Source organism: Triturus cristatus, chromosome 1_2 (assembly GCF_964204655.1).
Source record: "Triturus cristatus chromosome 1_2, aTriCri1.1, whole genome shotgun sequence".
NCBI lineage: Eukaryota > Metazoa > Chordata > Amphibia > Caudata > Salamandridae > Triturus > Triturus cristatus.
This window is the reverse complement of record NC_140580.1, coordinates 787,325,904-787,345,937: the sequence shown is the minus strand read 5'-3', so window position 1 is coordinate 787,345,937 and position 20,034 is coordinate 787,325,904. Positions and strand designations below refer to the sequence as shown.

The window sequence follows — 20,034 nt, the reverse complement described above, 5'->3', positions numbered from 1 at the left end:
ATTATCCTTGAAAAAATTATCAACTGTCTTCACCAGTGCGCTGCGCATCTTGGAATCTCGAAAGTACCAGGGGTTAATAGGAGCCACCCTTCCCCCTCCCTCTCGGCCGACATCCAGCCTGACCCACACTGGCGAATGGTCCGATATGCCACGCGCCATGTGCCTGGCCTCAGACACCAAAGGGGCGTGCACAGTAAAGTGAGCAGATAGTCAATCCTAGAAAGGCTACCATGCGCCCCGGAGTGGAAGGTGTATTGACGCTGTGTGGGGTGTCGGAGCCTCCAGCAGTCTATCAGGCCGAGTGTGTCTAGGAAGTCTGGAAGCCACTTCTGAGCCCCCCCTGTGTCTCTGGGCGGGTACCTATCCAGCAGCCCAGAGCCGACAGCATTGAAGTCCCCCCCTACCACTAACATACCCCCCGGGAGATCCAGCAAGGCCCTACCCAGATCTACAAACGTGGAGGCCTGCAGGGCTGGAGGGACATAAACCGAAACTAAAACCAAAGTTCTACCTTCCCACCTCCCCGCCACCGCCACAAACCTCCCCCTATCGTCAACAACGGTGGAGTCCACCTCAAATGGTAGCGAGGCCCTGACAAGGATGTCCACACCCCTAGACCCGGAGGAAAATCCCGAATGAGCTATGAATTTATAACCCTTCCTATTAAGAGCATAGCACGTGTTACCTATAAGGTGTGTCTCCTGCAGTAGGACAACATCTGGCATTGACCGTTTCAAGTGTTGCAAAACTATCCCGCGCTTAATGCGATCCCCCAAACCATTAACATTCCAGCTAATAACACTTAAACCTCTACCCCCCATCCCCAAACACAAAGAGGCCCACCCCCCCCCCCCGAAGAGCCACCATGGGACAATACCGAAGATGATCACTACGCCTTGCAGAAACAGACCCCCCAACAACAACCCCAAAATCCCAACCATCCCCCCCACCCTGCACCCCTGCTGCAGCTTACAAAGCCCCCCCAACTTGCAGTGTGCCTGTCGCCCTACCAAACCCAAAATCTACAAAAAGCACCCTAAGGGAGGAAAGAGCTGCCCTCGTCCTCCCGCAACCCTCCACATTTACTGCACTCTAATCAAGTCATCAAATAAAGTCAAATCGAGTCAGACCGGCTCCGAAAAATCAGCCTTGCCCATCCCGGCCACTGTCCCCATCCGCGGCAGTGTCCTCTCCCGTCCGCCGCTGGGGCAAAGCGTCCAGCCATTCATCGGCCATGACAGGAGACTCAAAGAGGAATGTCCGATCTTCGTACACCACACGTAGTCTGGCAGGGAAGAGCATGGCATACTTCAGATCCCTCTCCCGAAGTCGCCTCTTCACCCCCAGAAAGCCCTGTCTCTGCCTCTGCACCTGCTGGGTGAAGTCCGGATAGAAATTCACCGACGCGTTCTGGAAGGGGACCGGGCCCGTCACCCTCGACGCTTGCAGGATAGCGTCCCGATCTCGAAAATGAAAGAGCCGGGCGACAATCGGCCTCGGTGGGGCTCCCACCTTGGGCCTCCCACCCGGCACTCTATGGGCCCTTTCAACCGCAAAGAACTTCCCAAGACCCTTAGGCTGCAGATGGTTAAGCACCAAGTCCTCGACGAGCAGGTCAACCGAAGCCTCATCCGAGGACTCCGGGACCCCGATAACGCGCACGTTGTTGCGCCTGGCCCGGCTCTCAAAGTCCTCCAGCCGGCGGGCGGCGAGATCACTCTCGGTCCTCAGCTTACGAACCTCGGTCTGCAGTTCCGTGACATCATCGGCGAGGCCCGTGGTCTTGAGGTCCAGGGTTTTAACCCGTTCATTAGTTTTGCCCAAGTCCGCACGGATCAGGTTAACATCCACCAAGATGGCATCCACCTTATGCGCCAGGGCATCAAACTGTCTCCCAATCGAAGTCTGCATCCCTTCGAGCGCGCCCATGACATCCTGCAGCGAGAGCTCCGGGGCCAAGGGCGAGGCCGCCTTCCGGGTATCCGGCGACTGGCTCGACCCACTCGGTGATCCCTTCTGCAGAGCATAGCGGTCCATATTATTGACTTGAGTATAGGCTCCCCGCCTGGTAGACTTAGGCTTCAGCCGATCCACCTCTGCTTTGCCCGACATGGTTGGTACCAAGCAGGTCGGTTCAGATAAAACGGCCCTCTCTCAACGAGAGGAATCAGGAGTAATCAGTTCTGCAATGGGCTGCCAGAGTAGCATGTAGAGCGTCCAAAGGATAATAAAGCCACCAAGAGCTCTCCAGGGGCAGGGCAGACAAAGGGAGAGAAAGCGAAAGTGAAAGGACGGGGACCTCCATCCGACAGTTCACACCTCGCCTGGCCGTTGTTGTTCAACTAGAAGTCGGGCATCCTGCCAACTCTAGCCCCTGGCATCCCTCGGAGATAGGCCGCAATCTTCCGCCATGCATAACTCCGGTTCCCGGTGGGCGATCCGACCGCGGGTAGCATCAATCGCCTCCCTGACAGGTCATCTACACGATGCCATGCATACAGACAGGATTAGAGACAGGATAGTCGACGGAGGGCGCGAGGGTCTCGGGAGCTCAGAGCTCACGCGGCCATCTTGGTCAAGCGCTAGGCTCCTCCCCCCTTACTCCATTGTTAAATGTGAATTACTCCGGAATATCCAGGTCTAGCTCACAGAGCATATCCCAGAATGAGTTTGAATGCTTCCTCAGCGTACCCGCAGCCCACTCTAACAGATAACACCAACAAAACCCCTCATGCTACACCATCTCCCCCGTTCACAATTCCCATCTGCTCAAAAAATGTCAGTAAAAATGTGCATGCATACTGCTCTGCTGGATGCCTAATTGGGCCTATTGATGAAAGGCTGTGAGTGTGCCCATAGTGCATGTTTTTGCTTCGAATATGAACACAACTTTTTGAGAAATGTAAATATCAGAGTTCACCTGTCTTTTTGTAGTTCACCTAAATAAATAACCATTGGCAATGCTTACAGGTCTGGCTTTAAAGGGGTGTTGTATGGCAATGAAAAGTATTACAATTAAATGGCATGGGCATAGACATGTATTTGTGTGGAAGCAAAGAACTGTAAAAATATTGGTGTAGGTTAAAAGGTCATGGGACAGTTGTTCTGTCAATCCAGGCCTAAAAATCCACATAGGTTAATGACTGCCCTCCTCCCATCTGTGCTGCTGCTGCCAGAGAAAAACAACATAAATGATCTAGTTAGCTTAGACATTTTAGTAGCATTCCAATGTCATGTGCATGTTCCTGAAAGTTCAAGGTTAGGCAGCTGGATATATAAGCAAAACAATTACAGCTGTGTGAGGGCAAGCACTTTTTTGTGGAAGCAAACAACTTCCTCCCAATCGAAACATGTACTCCTGGCTCACAACGTGTGGGCGGAGACAAAGCCCCTCTTTTGTGATGCTCACATAATTGACTGGCAATAGCTGTGCTGTCAAGCCAGGCCATAAAAAGAAAATACAGTTCCATGCTAAGGCAGATCCTTTGCGAGGTTAAATGGGGGCCATTCAGTTGCTGATTGTTGTATTCAGGTATTAAATTGGTGGTAATGAGGTGCAAATTTGCACAAACAGTATTAATAAGTGCCAAAATGACAAATTAACGAAAAAATATTGTCACTGACTGTGCAGCATTGTGCCACATAGCTTGCCTTTTCTTGAGGCATAAATATGATGCATAATTTGGCCCTCCGTTGACACTTAATTTCAGTGGCCCTGCTTATAAAGCTGCAAACCTACAAGGTTAGAATCCTTTGGAGCAACCCAGTCGCCAACGTTAACTACAGGCTAGTCAGGCACACCTGGCGAACTTCTAATGGCTTTGCATGCAGGCTCATCATGCGACCCCGAACTTAGTGTTGCATCTGTTCACAATGTTGAGAGCTGCCACCGGTACCTTTCATTGTGAACTGAAGATGTGCAGTTTCATATTGCTAATGCCCCAACACAGTGGATGTTCACCTATGTAAGCATTGTATGCCATTGCATACAGTTGCAATGTGGTCTCACTGAGGGATGTATGTCGTTACAACGCACACTTTTACAACGCATGCACTTACAACGCATTTTTACAACGCAAAATCCATTACAACGCACTACACTTACAACGCATGACACTACAACGCATTTTTAAAAACTACCTTTACAACGCATACCATTACAACGCATAATATTAAATTGCATTTAAGGTAAGTATTAGATAGTATAGGGGTAAAAATTACTTTTCTAACTCCAGGGGGTGCAACAGTAGGGTAAGTGTTGGATAGTATAGGGGTAAAAATTACTATTCTAACTCCAGGGGGTGCAACAGTAGGGAAAGTGTTGGATAGTATAGGGGTAAAAATTACTATTCTAACTCCAGGGGGTGCAACAGTAGGGTAAGTGTTGGATAGTATAGGGGTAAAAATTACTATTCTAACTCCAGGGGGTGCAACAGTAGGGTAAGTGTTGGATAGTATAGGGGTAAAAATGACTATTCTAACTCCAGGGGGTGCAACAGTAGGGTAAGTGTTGGATAGTATAGGGGTAAAAATTACTATTCTAACTCCAGGGGGTGCAACAGTAGGGTAAGTGTTGGATAGTATAGGGGTAAAAATTACTATTCTAACTCCAGGAGGTGCAACAGTAGGGTAAGTGTTGGATAGTATAGGGGTAAAAATGACTATTCTAACTCCAGGGGGTGCAACAGTAGGGTAAGTGTTGGATAGTATAGGGGTAAAAATTACTATTCTAACTCCAGGGGGTGCAACAGTAGGGTAAGTGTTGGATAGTGTAGTGTAATATTATGCGTTGTAATGGTAGGCGTTGTAATGGAATGCGTTGTAAAGGTAGTTTTTAAAAATGCGTTGTAGTGTCATGCGTTGTAAGTGTAGTGCGTTGTAATGGATTTTGCGTTGTAAAAAATGCGTTGTAAGTGTAGTGCGTTGTAAAAGTTGCGTTGTAAAGGTTGTTCCCCCTCACTGAGTGTTTGTAAGCCTCAGGCAACAGCCTCCTCATCGTTCAAAATTGAGCAGAAAGGTGGCAACAGGATCGAAAACATTTTTGCACAAGTCCCACTTTTAATGCGTCACAAATAATTGATTTTCGACTTTGCATGTCATCTCCTTTGCCCACCTGACGAGCTTAAGATACAAATGGTCCAGAGTGCACTGTTTCCTAAGCAATGCATGCATTCCTTAATACATATTTAATTACAGAGCAGGTATGCACTTCTGTTCATTATTTCCGAATTTACATTTGAGTAATGTTTATAAATACAGGTATTGCTATTTAAAGGTAGGGTTGCATGTTGGCAAAAAGTCACTGCTTTGCATTAGCAGACAAATAGATGTAACTTCTCCCTATATTTGCATTTGTAGATGCTCTATAACCTAGATTGTATCTCAGTTCCGACAACGTTGGCCTGTTCATGTTATAGGCAGGAGCATAATAGGACTACACACCACTTTCTGGTCCATCACTTCCTGTGGCGTCATTACACTTTGTCTATAATTATACTATGGGGAAGATTTACAAGCCCCTTACGCCACTTTTACGTCACTTTTCCCATGTTAAAAATGAAGCAAAAGTGGCGCAAGGGGTTTGTAAATCTGCCCCTATGTTGTTTCGTTGTGCGCCCCCTTCAGAGTCATCGTCATGTAAACACATGTAAACCAACGATATCCCAATCCAGGGAGCTGAGGTGTAGTTTAGCTGCACATTAAAACTCAGTATTATTGAAAGACGTGCGCAGCCTGTGCACGCGGGCACTGAGGTGGCGTGGCGCGATTACGTCCTGTGCACGAGGCCCCAAACGTACACAGATGGTTAGGCAATGACCAGCCCCCCGCCCCCTCCAAACGGTGTCAATAACAAGACGCGGTGCGCCCTGCCTGTCTTGGCTTGGGGGTGCAGCTGGGGGCAGGCACGGACCGAAAACTGGCACGGAGTATAATTAGCATTCTGCTCTGCAGCTGGTCCCCAGGCCGCACACACGTCCCTGCCGCTTCCTCGAGACAAGACCCGGGAAGAGGTGGAAAACGCGCTGCAAAGGGAGGGAAAATGCCCCTTGGAGGGCGGGAGATGCCACGATGCTTCGGTGACTTAAACGCTCACAGCTGACAAATGCGGCGATCTCAAGGTCTCGAATTCCAGCCTTAGCAGGTTAAGACTCTTTCGAACGATAAAAATGAAATCTCCTACATTTGGGTAATGGTAACTTCTACTATTCGCGTTGCGTAAAATGTTAGCTTAATCTCTAATAATAATAATTGTGATGCCTTACCGGAAAAGTTAGCTCTACGAGCTTGAATCTAGAGAAGACCAACACACAACTTTCTCCTTGTGAGGTCTTCAGGGAGAGTACTAAATTATCTGATAGTAACACTTCTTATGCAGAGCAGTTAGACATGGAAAGGCGCGCTTTGAAGCGCTACATATAGAAGAACACGTTAATATTATCTCATGTTGCCCCATCTCATGACCGAATTTGTTCACCACTTCTTGTTTTTTTTTTACTTTCTGTGATCTCCCTTTCCACTGGAACAAACAGAACTGCAAGTGTCAAAATGCAAAGATAAATCCAGTATAGGATGTCTTAATTATGACAGGAAAACCCGAGAACCCTCTACAAGGGGTGATCTTACCTCCAAGTAGCTTTCTGAAGCTAACCATCCATTTTTACAAGTACTTTTTTTTACATCAGACACTATTTCTTTTTGGGGCAAAGAAGTAAAGCAGAAGCTGTGTGTAACTTGACCTTAAAGGCCTTCTTGTGAAGGCTTTATTGTAATGTTCTTGACGACTCCCCACCAGGGCTTTAAGTGGGATGAAAAAACTGGAGGGTCTCTCAAAGGGGTGTGACTGATGTAATTAAGGGTATGGCACAAAAACACAGTAATCCTAAAGTCTGTTCTCATCATAGTGTGACGCACAACTGGTATTTTGCTGCTTCGTTGCACCCAGATATATAATACAGCAAGTAACATTACACCTACAAGAACCTGGGAATATTGGCTTTGTCAATGGTTGTTAGTTGTATAAGAGCAATAAGCAACAACTACGGCTTTGCTGTATATAATATTGAAAATGCATCAGTTCTGACATGATGAGACTGTGAATTAACTATATCATGTCTCTCAGTAGTAACATCATAGGCTTTGAGCTGTGGTACTGCTGCAGAGTTAGGATTTTTTTTTCACCCTGAGGGTGAGAGAAGAAATGGGGAGCCCGATAGAGACCCGTCTCAGCACCTGCTTTTTAGAACTGCTGGTGCTGAGCACCGGCAAGACCTGGCTCACTTAAAGCCCTGCTCCCCAGACTAGGAACTGCCAACCCCAGGGGTGGTGCAAAGACGGTATCCCCGTTGGGATGTGGTCTCATCGTTCGCATGTTCAGCGCCTAGAAGGCCAATGCACCAGCCGATGATGCACTTTACAAACACAAGCTGGCATAACACACAACTGGAAATGTACCCTTTCATCCATTCATGGGGAGAGACGCTCTGCATGATGGGCAAAGGCCAGACACTATGGAATAGTTTGTGTTAGCACAGATGAAAGTACAGACCCACAAGGCATTCAAAAAGAGATTAAGCACCTTCTCTTAATCAAGTATCTATCTTAGGGTACAGGAGGAAAGTTTCCAACACTATGGGCCTTATTTAAAGTTTGTCAGATTGAATTTTCCATCAAACACATGGAGGATGTCTTGTCTGCTGTAGTATAAGTGCATTATATCCTATAGTACATGTAATAATCCAGAGCTGGCTTTAGGGCGGTGCGACTGGTGCGGCCACACTGGGCCCTGACCTGGAGCGTGGGGTGGGGGGTGCTGTGCTTAGCAGTAAAGTACGATTTAAAAGCACCTGTTGCAGAGTTCCATGTCCATTCAGCTTTCAGACAGCAATACAAATGGCATGATAACTCTTGTGATTAATGTTACTGCTAGAGCGAGCGATTGTAGTTTTGTCTAGTGACAGTTTTGACAATCCCATAAAGTAGCACAGAGGGTTAGGATGCCCGTTGCAAAGACCAGATCTGTATTTTATGTGGATAGCTGAGTGGATTAGTAAAACCAGCCTTTACCAGTGTTTTAAAACAAATGGAATGTATTCGAGAGAGGGGCTGTGGAAAGATGAGGGGCTCTTTTGCTGGGTGGAAGTGAGGGAATCTGAGGAGGAGGTAATATGGCGGGGTGGTGCCAAAAACAGATTGTCGCATTGGGCACCATCAGCGATAAAGCCAGCCCTGTAATAATCTATGGCACTTGTAATACAGCAGACAAGATTTTCATTGTGTTTTCAGGGACTATCCCAGCCATCAAACTATTGATAGCACTCTATGTACTTCTCACAACCAATTTGCACAATATCTCTACTTGCAATGCCAATGTCATGATCTAATCAAGAAGTTTGGAGACCAGCCTAATTTACATATTATTAATTCAGCGTTTGCAGTCTTTATTTGAACATTTTGAGTCTCATTATCAGTATATTCTTGAAAAATACTTTCCTTGCTGACACATTCATTCGTTTTCTGAAGGCTGATGGTTGCTTACGGACAAAGGCTATACATTAAAAGGAATCTGTGCTATAGACAGAACTTTGCCATTAACCTTGAGAAGCGAATGAACTTACAAAACGCGTGTGGGCATCAACAGTGTTTATCAAGGAAATACTGAAAATAAGGTGAATCAAACTGTTCCAAGAAAGAAGGACATATGTTAAATGAATGCTGTATAAGAAGCACTGGCCGCCTGTTTTTTCCATCAGACCGCAAGACCTTCTATTAGAACAGAACTGATATCTGACTTTATCCATGTGTACTTCTTTATGCGCATTGATTTAAGTTAGTTTGTAAACAATGTGCATTATAAACCTATAAACATATTATCCAAAGCTTCATCAATACAAGGTTTTGGAAATCCAGACCCCACCGTACCCACATCCTCTTACTCTTACCTAACACCTTAGCCGATGGCCAAGTACAAGGGAAGCAACAAAACATGTTCACCCAACTTTAAAAACTGACCCCTTCTCACAACTTCCTGCCTTGTTTTAATTGCACTGCCCTGTCCAGCCTCCCTCTTAATGTTCTTCAATCATGACTCCTCATCTCCCAGGCCTTCCCTTCTCTCCATTTCTTACCCAAGCTTTTCTCAATGGTCTCTCCACCCTGCTTCTCAATTTCTTGTTAGTTTTTCCTCTCAATTCACTGATCCATTGTGTTCTTGATGTGATGTTCTGGCTTCCTCTCAGTTTCCCAATCTGACTATTTACTCTGTTAGCACTGCTCCCACGAATCAAACTAAGGGCACCAACTTAATTTTTAGCCTCCAACTTCAAATTCCTTCACATTTTATAAAAAGTTTTAGACTTTTTATTAACCGCTGGTACAGCTTATTCTACAGCACACCTTGCAGTGGTGATCCCTAATGTGGCTGAATATAAAAAGTAACATTATCGAACACCCAGCACCGACGTAGCTTCCTTGCTCAGAATGCCACAACAGTGCCTGCTTGTATTTCTCTGTAGTGTGTATGTTTGGTCTCGCCTTCAGACATGCCAGAGCAGCAACGAGCTCTGAGTATAATCCAGATAAATTTCTAATTGTGGTGCGAAAGCAATACCTCATCGCAAAGGTATCCGATCAGAACATTGTCTGTGCCACCAAAAAAAAGAAAAGAAAAAACTTTTTTCTTCTTTTGGCTCCCTGTGCCTTTCCAGCCCTCATTAAATGATACATGCATATTGCTGTAAAACTGGTGTTGGCGTGTCCCTGCCTGAGCAAATTACAGCATGGCTTACTCTCTGGGAAGAGAGGTGGCGCCCCGCCTTCAGTGTGTGGTATTTTATGGGGGCTGGTGGTTTGCATGTTGGAGCATGGAGACGTGGGATGCATCTGCTCATAACATCTCAGTGTGGTTCGTGCCTTTGCCAAGGTTCTGCAAGCTTGAATGGGCATGGTTGCTGACATGTCTCGTCAGTGTTTTGGACGATGCAAATATTTTTGATGGAATCGCGGTTAAACTGATGGTTAGATGCGAGAAGAAAGGGTTCAAAAACTCTATTTGTTGCTTTTGAAATCTTGTACCATATTAGTTGGTAATCCTGTTGACTGGACAGTGGAGATATAAGTGGATGGTTGTGGAATAGAAGTGCTATAATGAACATTAAAAGCCAAGGATTTTAGGTAGTGGACCGTTGCATCTGCTAAGAGGTTGAACAGTAGGGGTATCCATATTATCTCTTCCATTATTGGCTCTCTAAAGATTGACCAGCACTGAAAGTTGGGATCTGACTGTTAAAGACCACCGGTATATCTGTCACACACACCCACATTTCTAATTTCTTCCATTGTCTACATGTTTTGGCTCTTGGGTCTCGAATTTGAGGCATTTGACTATAACATGCACCATCCAGGTCTCAGTGTTATCTCCAGTGTATTTCATTCTGCCCTTGATAGTCAGCATGTGACACAAAACTTCAAATGATGACACTTGGCTTGGACACAATGCTAGAGATGAGGCAAAGTGGGCACAATGCTCTAGATGAGGCTTTTAGAATTGGGCAAAATGGCCTAGACAAGGCTTTTTTGAATTGGGCACCATGCTCTACATGGGGCCTTCAGAAGTCTTTAGAACCAGACATCTTACTTCCGGTGAGATCGCACCAGTAATTTGTGCAGCAGTAACACAGACCCTCTGTACTGCTGATTATACCTTTCCTTAGACACCTAGACATCCTTTTTTTTCTACCCAAGGACTTGTAGCTTTGTTTTGCCTCTATAGCTATTCCACCGTCCTGAATAGCCCTCTGCTGCTGGACAACTTTTAAGTCTTCCCTTCTAGCCGTCACTACTTTTCATTAATTCTGTGCTTTGAGAAAGTGGCTTTGCACGTAACCACACTGCACCAGAGTTTTCAGCACTCAGCGATCATTTTTAACTTCACCTAACTCAAGACTAATTTTCACTTCTCCCAGTGGTGTATCAATCCCGTGCCAGATCTTATTATATCTACTAGCTCGTCACCAACGTACTTTCAGAATGCCATCTTTTATGGGTAGCTAGCTGTCGCAATTGCTATCCCTAATTTGCCACTTTTAGTCGTTCTTTTTTTTTTTTTTTTAAACATTTTTTATTGAACAATAATTCGGTTACAAGCACGGGCCTACAACCACCAGGGCCGGCCGCTAGGTACAGAATGAAATATACATTTATCATGGCTGCAGTCAAGTCCCGGGGCGCAGCCCCGTAGTGGCTCCGGATAGTTCTAAAGGAACAGGAGACTTAAGTCCAACAGACACAAAAACTAAAAGAAAAACAAAAGGCGAGGCATAAGGGCAAACAGTGCGGGTCAGGCTTCCTCCGGGGAACTCCAGTGCAGACCATTAAGCAGCCGGCAAAAGGAAGGAGTACCGGGAGGCTGGGGACGGGGGGGGGGGGGGTCAAGGGAGATGAACGTCCATATGTAGTTATTCCAAAAGGTGCCAGGAACCATCAAGGGTCAGGGGGACATGGCGATATCGGTGTCCACCAGGGGGGGCGTACAGATACCCCCGCGATACGCATTCCATTGCCCCCAGATTCTACCCCATGCCCCCGGCTTACCACGGGCCACATACACAGTCTTCTCCCTGAACATACACCAGTCCATATTCTCCTTCCATACTGACACGGTGGGCGGCCGTTGGGCGCCCCAAAGCTGCGCTATATCTCTCTTGGCAATCATGTTCCCCAGGGCTGCCCACCGAGTCTGAGCCGCGCTGTAATCATTGGGCTCCCACACATTCAGGACACAGCGACGCACCTCCGGCAGCAGCACAACCCCAGTGACCTGTCCCATAACCATATGGACCCGGCGCCAGTAGTCCGCCACCTCGCGGCACTCCCACAGGATATGGAGAAAGGTGGCGCTGAGCCCACAACCCCGCTTACAGAGCCCGTCGTCGGAAAATCCCATCGAGACCAAGCGAGGACCCGTCACATACACCCGGTGAAGAATCTTGAGCTGTACCAACCGGAGACGGGCTGGAATGGCGACCTCCTTGGGGGACGACAGTGCAGACTGCCAGTCCTCGTCGTCCAATTCCACCCCGTCCCCCGTCCAAGCCTCCCGGAGGCGCACAAAGAGGTCAGCCCGATGATTAATCAGTTTTTTATAAGTTAAAGAAATAGTACTGTCAGGGACATGTCCGTCAAGTATGCGGTCCTCGAGGGGCGAGGAAACCGGGATCTTGGTCCCCTCCCCAAAGACCGAGAGCAGGGCGTGTCGAACCTGGGCATAGCGGAAGAACTCCCTGTCCGTAAGCTCGTATTCGGCCTGGAGCACCGCGAAAGTCTTAACCGTGCCCTTATGCCACAGGTCTCCCACTTTGCTGATACCAATCGTATCCCACTGGTCAAACCCCTTCGTAGTCCAGAGGCTGCCCAGGCGGTCGGAGGCAAACAAAGGAGTAGCACATGTTAGTCGCTCACTCCAGCCCGTGGCCGCAGTGGCAGCCCTCCAGGTCCGCACCGCAATCTTAGTAGGACCCGTAAGGGTCCGGCCAGCCGAGCGGGAGTAAAGTGCCCTGTTATAGTTCCCGCCGGGAAGCAGGAACTTGTCCATCTCATACGCCGGATTCAAGCCAGGCGCATACGTGGCATGGTTAATGGCCGCTAGCTGCGAGGCCCAATAGTACCTGCGAATGTCAGGAAGCGCGATGCCCCCGTCGTACCAGGGGAGAGTAAGCTTAGCAAGAGCAATACGCGCCCGCCCGTCCCACACCAGTCTCCTCTGCAGGCTCTCCACCTCACGAAAGTAGGCCACTGGGATAACGTCGAAGGAGTTCTGGAGTGCATAGAGGAACCTGGGAAGGGACATCATTTTGAACAGCGCGGCCCGACCCAGCGGGGACAGGGGCAGCCTGCACCACCGGGCCGTGTCCTCCCGCAATCGCCGGAGTGGACGTAGGAGATTCTGCTCATAGCGAGCCACCGGGTCCAGCGAAACGTATATCCCCAGGTACTTAAAGCCGCTCAGAGATATTTGGATCGGAAGCCGAGGCGGCAGGAGAGGAGGACCACCAGAGATAGGATAGATGCAGGATTTAGACCAATTGATCGTGAGACCCGAATTGTTCCCAAAGGAAGTCAGAACGTCAAAGAGGACGTTGAGCGACTGCCGCGGTGAGGTGAGATACAGGAGAATATCGTCCGCATACAGCGAGACCCGATCTTCGAAGCCCGGGGCCCACCGGATCCCTCTAAGCGAGGGCTCCCAGCGGAGCCAAGCAGCGAGTGGCTCCAGGGCGAGAGCAAAGAGCAAAGGGGACAACGGGCACCCCTGCCTCGTGCCCCTGCCAAGGGCAAAGGGCCGAGAGACCCGCCCATTCACCACCACCTGAGCCATGGGTCCCGTGTAAAGAAGCTTCACCCAGCCAATAAATCCTTCCCCAAAGCCGAATTTAGCCAAGACAGCCCAGAGGAATGGCCACTCGATGGTGTCAAAAGCCATCGTGGCATCCAAAGAAACCAGCACGGCCGGTTCGGAGAGGAGCTCCGCCCTGGCCAGGGCGCCGTGAAGACGCCGCAAGTTAAGAGCGGTGTTGCGATGCGGGATGAAGCCGCATTGGTCCGGATGAATAAGATCGCACACGACGCTCAACAAACGATTGGCAAGGACTTTCGCCAGGATTTTAGGCTCTGCATTTAGCAGTGAAATAGGCCGGTAAGAAGTACAGCGGTCTCGCGGCTTGCCCTCCTTGGGGATCACGACTATCGTGGCCAAACGCTGGTCAGCCGGAAGGGAACCCGCCGCAAGAGACTCACGGAACATGCGACTGAGGAAGGGCGCAAGCTTATCAGGGCGCAATTTATATAGCTCAATGGGCAGACCGTTGGGACCCATAGCCTTGCCCGAGCGAAGGGAGCGGATCGCGGTCGTTATTTCATCCGCCGACAAGGGGGCGTCCAGCCGCTCACGGTCCTCAACGGACAGGCCGGGCAAGGCAATATCCCTCAGTAGAAGGCGAGAGTCGTCCTCATCTCTGTCAGTCACTGGGGAGTACACAGCCCGGAGGTGGTCGGCGAAACATTCCACAATCTCATCCGGCTCAGTCACACACACACCATCCGCAGCACGCAACTCCGGGACCACACGATTCACTCTCTCCTTTTTGTCCAGCCACGCAATCAACTTTCCCGCCTTGTCCCCGGCGTCGTACAGTCGACCCTGCTGCTCCCTATACATAGTTTTGGCCGCGTCAGTGACCAGGGACCTATATTCAAACTGTTTCAGGCTAAGGGCATGGAGCCCGTCCGGAGTGACATTCGCCTCCAAGGCCGACTCCAGCCCCGAGATGTCAGTCTCCAGCCTCACCACTGCCTCACTCTTGACCTTCTTAGCCACCACTATCTGGGAGAGGGCGTGTCCGCGGATCACGGTTTTAAAGGCTTCCCACAGGGACATTGCAGACGACACCGACCCCTCGTTATCAAGGAAGTATTGGTCCATAGCCTTAACCAGGCTGTCGCGAGTCGTAGGGTCTCGCAGGTACCATGGGTTAATGGGAGCGATCCGCCCTGCAGACCGCGACCCGGTGTCAAAAAGAAGCCACAGCGGAGAATGGTCGGAGATACCCCGCGCCAGGTGCCTGACCTCCCTAATCCGACCAGTCTGCGCCGCGGGCATAAGGAAGTAGTCTAACCTAGAGAGACTCCCATGCGCCCCCGAGTGAAAGGTGAACTGACATTGGGTCGGATGCATTAATCTCCAGCTATCCACCAGGCCGAAGGTCTCCAACATCCCACCCAGCCATGCCTGGGCAGCGGGGAGGGTCCTTGGTGGGTGACGATCCAGTTCACCCGAAACCACAGAATTAAAGTCCCCGCCCATGAGCAGGAGGCCGTCCGGAAGGTCAAGCAGCATTCGACCCAAGTCAGTGAAGGTGGAGTTCTGGAGGCCCGGGGGGACGTAGACTGAAACCAGGGTAAGGGGCTGCCCCTCCCACCTCCCAATCAAACACACATAGCGCCCTCTGTCATCCGAGACTATCTTAGTGATCTCCACCGGAAGGGAGGTTCGCAGGAGAATGCCCACCCCCCTGGAACCAGTTGTGAAGCCAGAATGGGCTACGAGGCGATATCCCCCCCTGTTCATTGCATGACAAACATTACCAACCAGATGCGTCTCCTGGAGAAACACCACATCAGGAGTCAAACGACGCAAATATTGCAGCACTACACCCCGCTTGATACGGTCCCCCAACCCATTGACGTTCCATGACATAAGCCTCAACCCGTCCCCCCCCATCCCCTCCAATAGATCAAGGGTCCCCCAGCCTGCAGCACAGTTCCCAGATGTGGACAAAAATCAATACCTCGCCCTGTAAACAAAAAACACACAACAAAACAACCCCTCCTCCCCCCCAACCCCACCCCAAGTCCAACTCCCCCCACCCTGCACCCCTGCGGGCCAAAAAACCCCCCCAACTTGCAGTGTGCCTGTCGCCCCACTAACCCCATTCTACGAAAAGACCCCGGAGGAGGAAAGGGACCCGTCCCCGCCCGCCCCCCTCACAGGTCCTGGTGAAACACAATATACAAAAGAAGTAAGACCCAACTGAACAGTGCAAAACGACAAAATCAAGGACCAAAAGTCATTCTAAAGGGGACCCGTCACCTACGGTGCCCGCAGAGGGTCCGGGACGGCCACCTCCGTCCGGCAGCGAGTCCAGCCAGTCACTTGCGGCCACAGGAGAGTCAAAAAAGGCTGTCCGATCCCCATGTTCCACTCGGAGTTTTGCAGGGTAGAGCATCGAATACTTTAGGCCCAGCTCGCGGAGACGACGCTTCACCCCTTGGAATCCCATCCGCTGTTTCTGGACCAGTTGCGTGAAGTCCGGGTAAAAATTGATGGTCGAGTTCTCGTGACGAACCGGGCCGTGGGTCCGTGAGGCCTGCAGAATAGCGTCGCGGTCCCTGTAGTGGAATAGTTTGGCCACGATAGGCCTCGGGGGGGCCCCCGGCCGTGGCCGACCGCCCGGAACTCGATGGGCCCGCTCCACGGCAAAGAACTTACTTAGGCCAGCCGGGGACAACTGTTGCAGGATAAGTTCCTCGACCACGAGGTCAACCGGGCGGCCGTCGGAGGACTCCGGTACACCTATGACGCGGATGTTGTTGCGTCGGGCCCGTCCCTCGAAGTCCTCAAGCCGCCGGGCCATATGATCGTTGACCACCCTGATGTCTCCAAGCGCGGCCCGCAGATCCGACACCTCCGCACCGAGGGTGGAGGTCCGTGTATCGAGGGCCTGGACCTTCTCGTTTGTTTTGGAGAGGTCGGCCCGGATCAGGGTGACATCAATCGCGACGGTGTCGATCTTACGGGCCAGGGCCTCGTATTGCGTGGCGATGGTTTCCCTGATGCCAGCAATGGCGCCCATAATGTCCTGCAGGGAAAGTTCCGTAGAGACGTTCGTGCCTCCCCCTGCAGCGTCCGGGGGGAGGCCAGCAGCGCCAGGGGACCCTCTGCCCTGGGTGTAGCGGTCCATGTTGTTGCTCTGGACCGCTCCCCCGCGGAGGGAGGCCTTGGTCTTGCGCCCCTCGGGACCCCCTTTGCCCCCCATGTGAACACGGTCACTCAAGGGGACCTCCAACCAAGAGGTGCAAGGGCACCAGCAAGAAGACCTCAAAATGTCGGTAGAGGGGGTCCGAGGCTATAGGCACTCTAGTGGCAGGTGGAGGAAAACCTCGTGCAGAGGCCCAGGAAGCACCTCTCCACCCCGAGCGCACCCGCCAGCTGGTCTCCTGAAGTCCAAAACCGAAACCGAAAGTGGTGGATCGGCAACTGGTACCGCGCTGAAGCCGCTGTTGTTCAATTGCAGCCCGGCCCCACGGGTCACCTTCACCCCGGTCACCTCCGTCGGGTGGGTCCCAAAAGTTCCGACGACGACAACTCAGGATTCCCAGGTCCGAGTTGATTTTTGAAAAGAGATATGTGCTCAGCTGGTCTTCATCTCCCAGATTCCATAAACCACATCAGGATATTCTCAGGATAAATTCCGAGGAGCAGAAAGGGTCCGGGGAGCCCTGTGCTCACGCGACCATCTTGGATGCGCGCTAGGCTCCTCCCTCACTTTTAGTCGTTCTTGATTGCCTTGGAACGTCTGCAGTCTAACCATACTGATTACTACTATTGGTTATTGAAAAGTAAGTCTGCCTTTCAGTTTTTCTTAGTCCAGTAACTAGCTGTTTGTTACTGCAACCAGTCACTATTTATTAGAAAGGTGTATTCTCGTGTTTTTATAAATAATTGTTTCTTAAAAGGTCAAAAGTTGTGTGACGTCAATTCTTGTGATGACACAGGCAAGGGGACCAAAGCGCATATGATGTCATTTCCACTACCCCAATGATTTTGGTGGAATGATATCACTAGCAAAGGTGACAAATCATGTATATAGTCTCACTTTGATGAAGCCTTAACATTTGCTACTTGGCCAGTGGTCTGTGTCCGTTGTCTCTTTAGTTGAAATTGCATGATGTGGAGACCAACTCAGCTCACCGAAGACCTGTCACTGGCTGCGAACACCAGTTGCACACAAATAGAGCTGCCACACAGATGAGTAGAGGTGCCACAGTTACGATTAGAACCGCCCCATAAATGGCTAAAGCTGTTGCATAAAAGGGTAGAGCCACCACACACAAAACTTAAGCCATCACATCCACAGGTAGAGCCATCATGTCCATGAATAGAGTTGTTACACACAGGGGTAGAGCCGCCACACATTAGAATGGAGTTAATACATACCACAAGTGAACTGACACATATATGACTAGAGCTGTCACATATATAACTAGAACTGTTACAGACATGGGTAGAACTGCCACATTCACAAGAAGAGCTACCACGTACATGACTAGAGTCGTTGCTCATCAGGATAGAGTTGCCACACACTAGCGTAGAGCTTCCACACATGGAAGAAGAGTTTCCACATACATGGGTAGAGCCACCACACAGACCTTCCACACATTATAATAGAGCTGCCACATGCACGAGCAGAGCTTCCTTATAAATGACTAGAGCCATTAGACACAAGGGTGGAGCTGCCAAACTCCAGAGTAGAGCTGACACACACATGAATAGAGCCGCCACATTCACGAGTGGAGCAGCCACATACATGACGAGAATCATTACTCACAAGAGAAGAGCTGCCACAGACATGAGTAGAGCCACAACATACATGACTAGAGCTACAAAGTACATGACTAATACTGGTAGACACAAGAGTAGAGCTGTCACACACATGAGTATAACCACCACAGATGCAAGAAGAGCCAATACATATACACGACTAGAGCCACCACACATGAGTGCATCAGATAAACTGTTATGGGGTCGCTATCACGCCCTGGAAGCGATCTTCAACCCACCTCCCAAACTACTCTTGCCCACAACACTGCAAAAAACGGACTCTTGACCCTTAGATGCCAAGCAACTCTAGGCACTTTTCAAAACGACCCTTCCTCTCTGCGCCCAAAGAGGAGTACCACTTCAAGCTTTTGCTACATGCCTACAACCACTAGGAATCTGCAAGTGGGTCTGCAAAAAATCCTGAAGAAAAATAATTTGATAGTTTGTGGACATGAGACGATGTCGACACTCACCATCATCGATTCACTCATGCTCCTCATCTGGAAGACGTCCATGTTCACCTCGCCCCGGCGGCTGCTCACCTCATTGCTGCTGGAGTGATTGGGCTGAGGAAGATCGAAATATGTGCTGTCTGGTTCCCTGAGGGGAAAAGAAAGGCAAGGACAACTCTGTCAGGCCACACAATGCTCTGTAGCACAAACTATCCACAGTGTTTGGCTCTTTGGGATCCCGCCTGTGTCACTGCCTTGTTAAGCCTACATGACACTGTGTAGCAAGGCTGTGTAGGAAATTTCACTCACAGCAGCTTTAGTTGGTGCGCAGTGAGCTGCAAATACCAAGATGGTTGTGTGCATTGTTCGAGTCGAGGGTAGATGCCGTCTACCCACTATTTTCAGAGGGTAAACGCCACGCTGCGGAGTGCCACGTTCCTTTCCTACTTTTCCAGAAATTCCCAGAAATAGGCTTTTGTTCCAAGCAGCAACGTCAGGTTCCAGCTTGCCCATAACAAGAGAACAAGTTAAGGGGCCATTAGGCCTCTTTTTGTTGTAGTATCCTGGCTGGGAGCTATCGAGAGCCTCATACCTAGATGCAATGGAGGGGAAACAAAGGCTCACATCTTATCACTTCACAGGTACTTAAGAGAGAAATGTGATTGACTTTGTTCAGTCCCTGTACATAAGACATATGTATATAATGTAAGAATGTCAGATGGGTTAGTCACCCAGTATTTACACAAATAATTTAAATACCACCATTTTGTTTTATTTATTTTATGGCACTTTAGCGGTACTCATCCCAACGCAAGGTGTCAGAGTGCTTTACATCACACGTACAGATTATACATTGACAATAAATCATATGTGTGTAAATCAATGTGTAGGATGTGTTGCTTAAGACAGTGAGGGTTACAAGGCGTAGGGGCAACATGTCCTTCATACCTCCCTGTGCTATATCAGAAAGATTACAAATTATGAACTGCAAGTAACAAAAGGATCTTTGTTTTAAAAGCAGTAACCCACTTAGCCATTTACATAAGATAACAATCTGTCATCTGCATGTTACATAACGCACTTTGTAGGAGACATATAAACCCTCTATGCTACTTTGATTCATAACTAGAACGAGGCGAAACACAACTCTCTCCAGCAAATACGTTATCCTCCAGAGCTATTGTTCCATCATTACTATTCTTTGAGATTTAACTGGCACAGAAAGATCTCTGCAGCAGGTGCCTTAACCTATAAGATATTTTAAAATACAGACATTGCAACCAATTAAGCAGAACTGATTTACTGCCAGGTTTCTCCTTGTTGTCAATTTCTTTGTTGCAGGCAGGGTTTTAAAAAAATAATAATAATTGAGGCCCAGATTTTGCGTTGGGTTGTGTCAATATTTTGGCACAACCCCAATGAAAAATA

General features: G+C 49.3%; 1 protein-coding gene across 2 annotated transcripts in view; it reads right to left on the bottom strand.

Moving 5' to 3' along the window:
* TP73 (tumor protein p73) overlaps nucleotides 1-20,034 on the bottom strand; it is a 527,553-nt gene that overhangs the window by 261,294 nt on the left and 246,225 nt on the right. For both annotated transcript variants that reach the window (XM_085608849.1, XM_085608848.1), the window contains exon 3: nucleotides 18,628-18,754. In XM_085608849.1, the coding sequence (XP_085464975.1) occupies nucleotides 18,628-18,754 (127 nt within the window). The remainder of the gene's footprint in view (nucleotides 1-18,627; nucleotides 18,755-20,034) is intronic.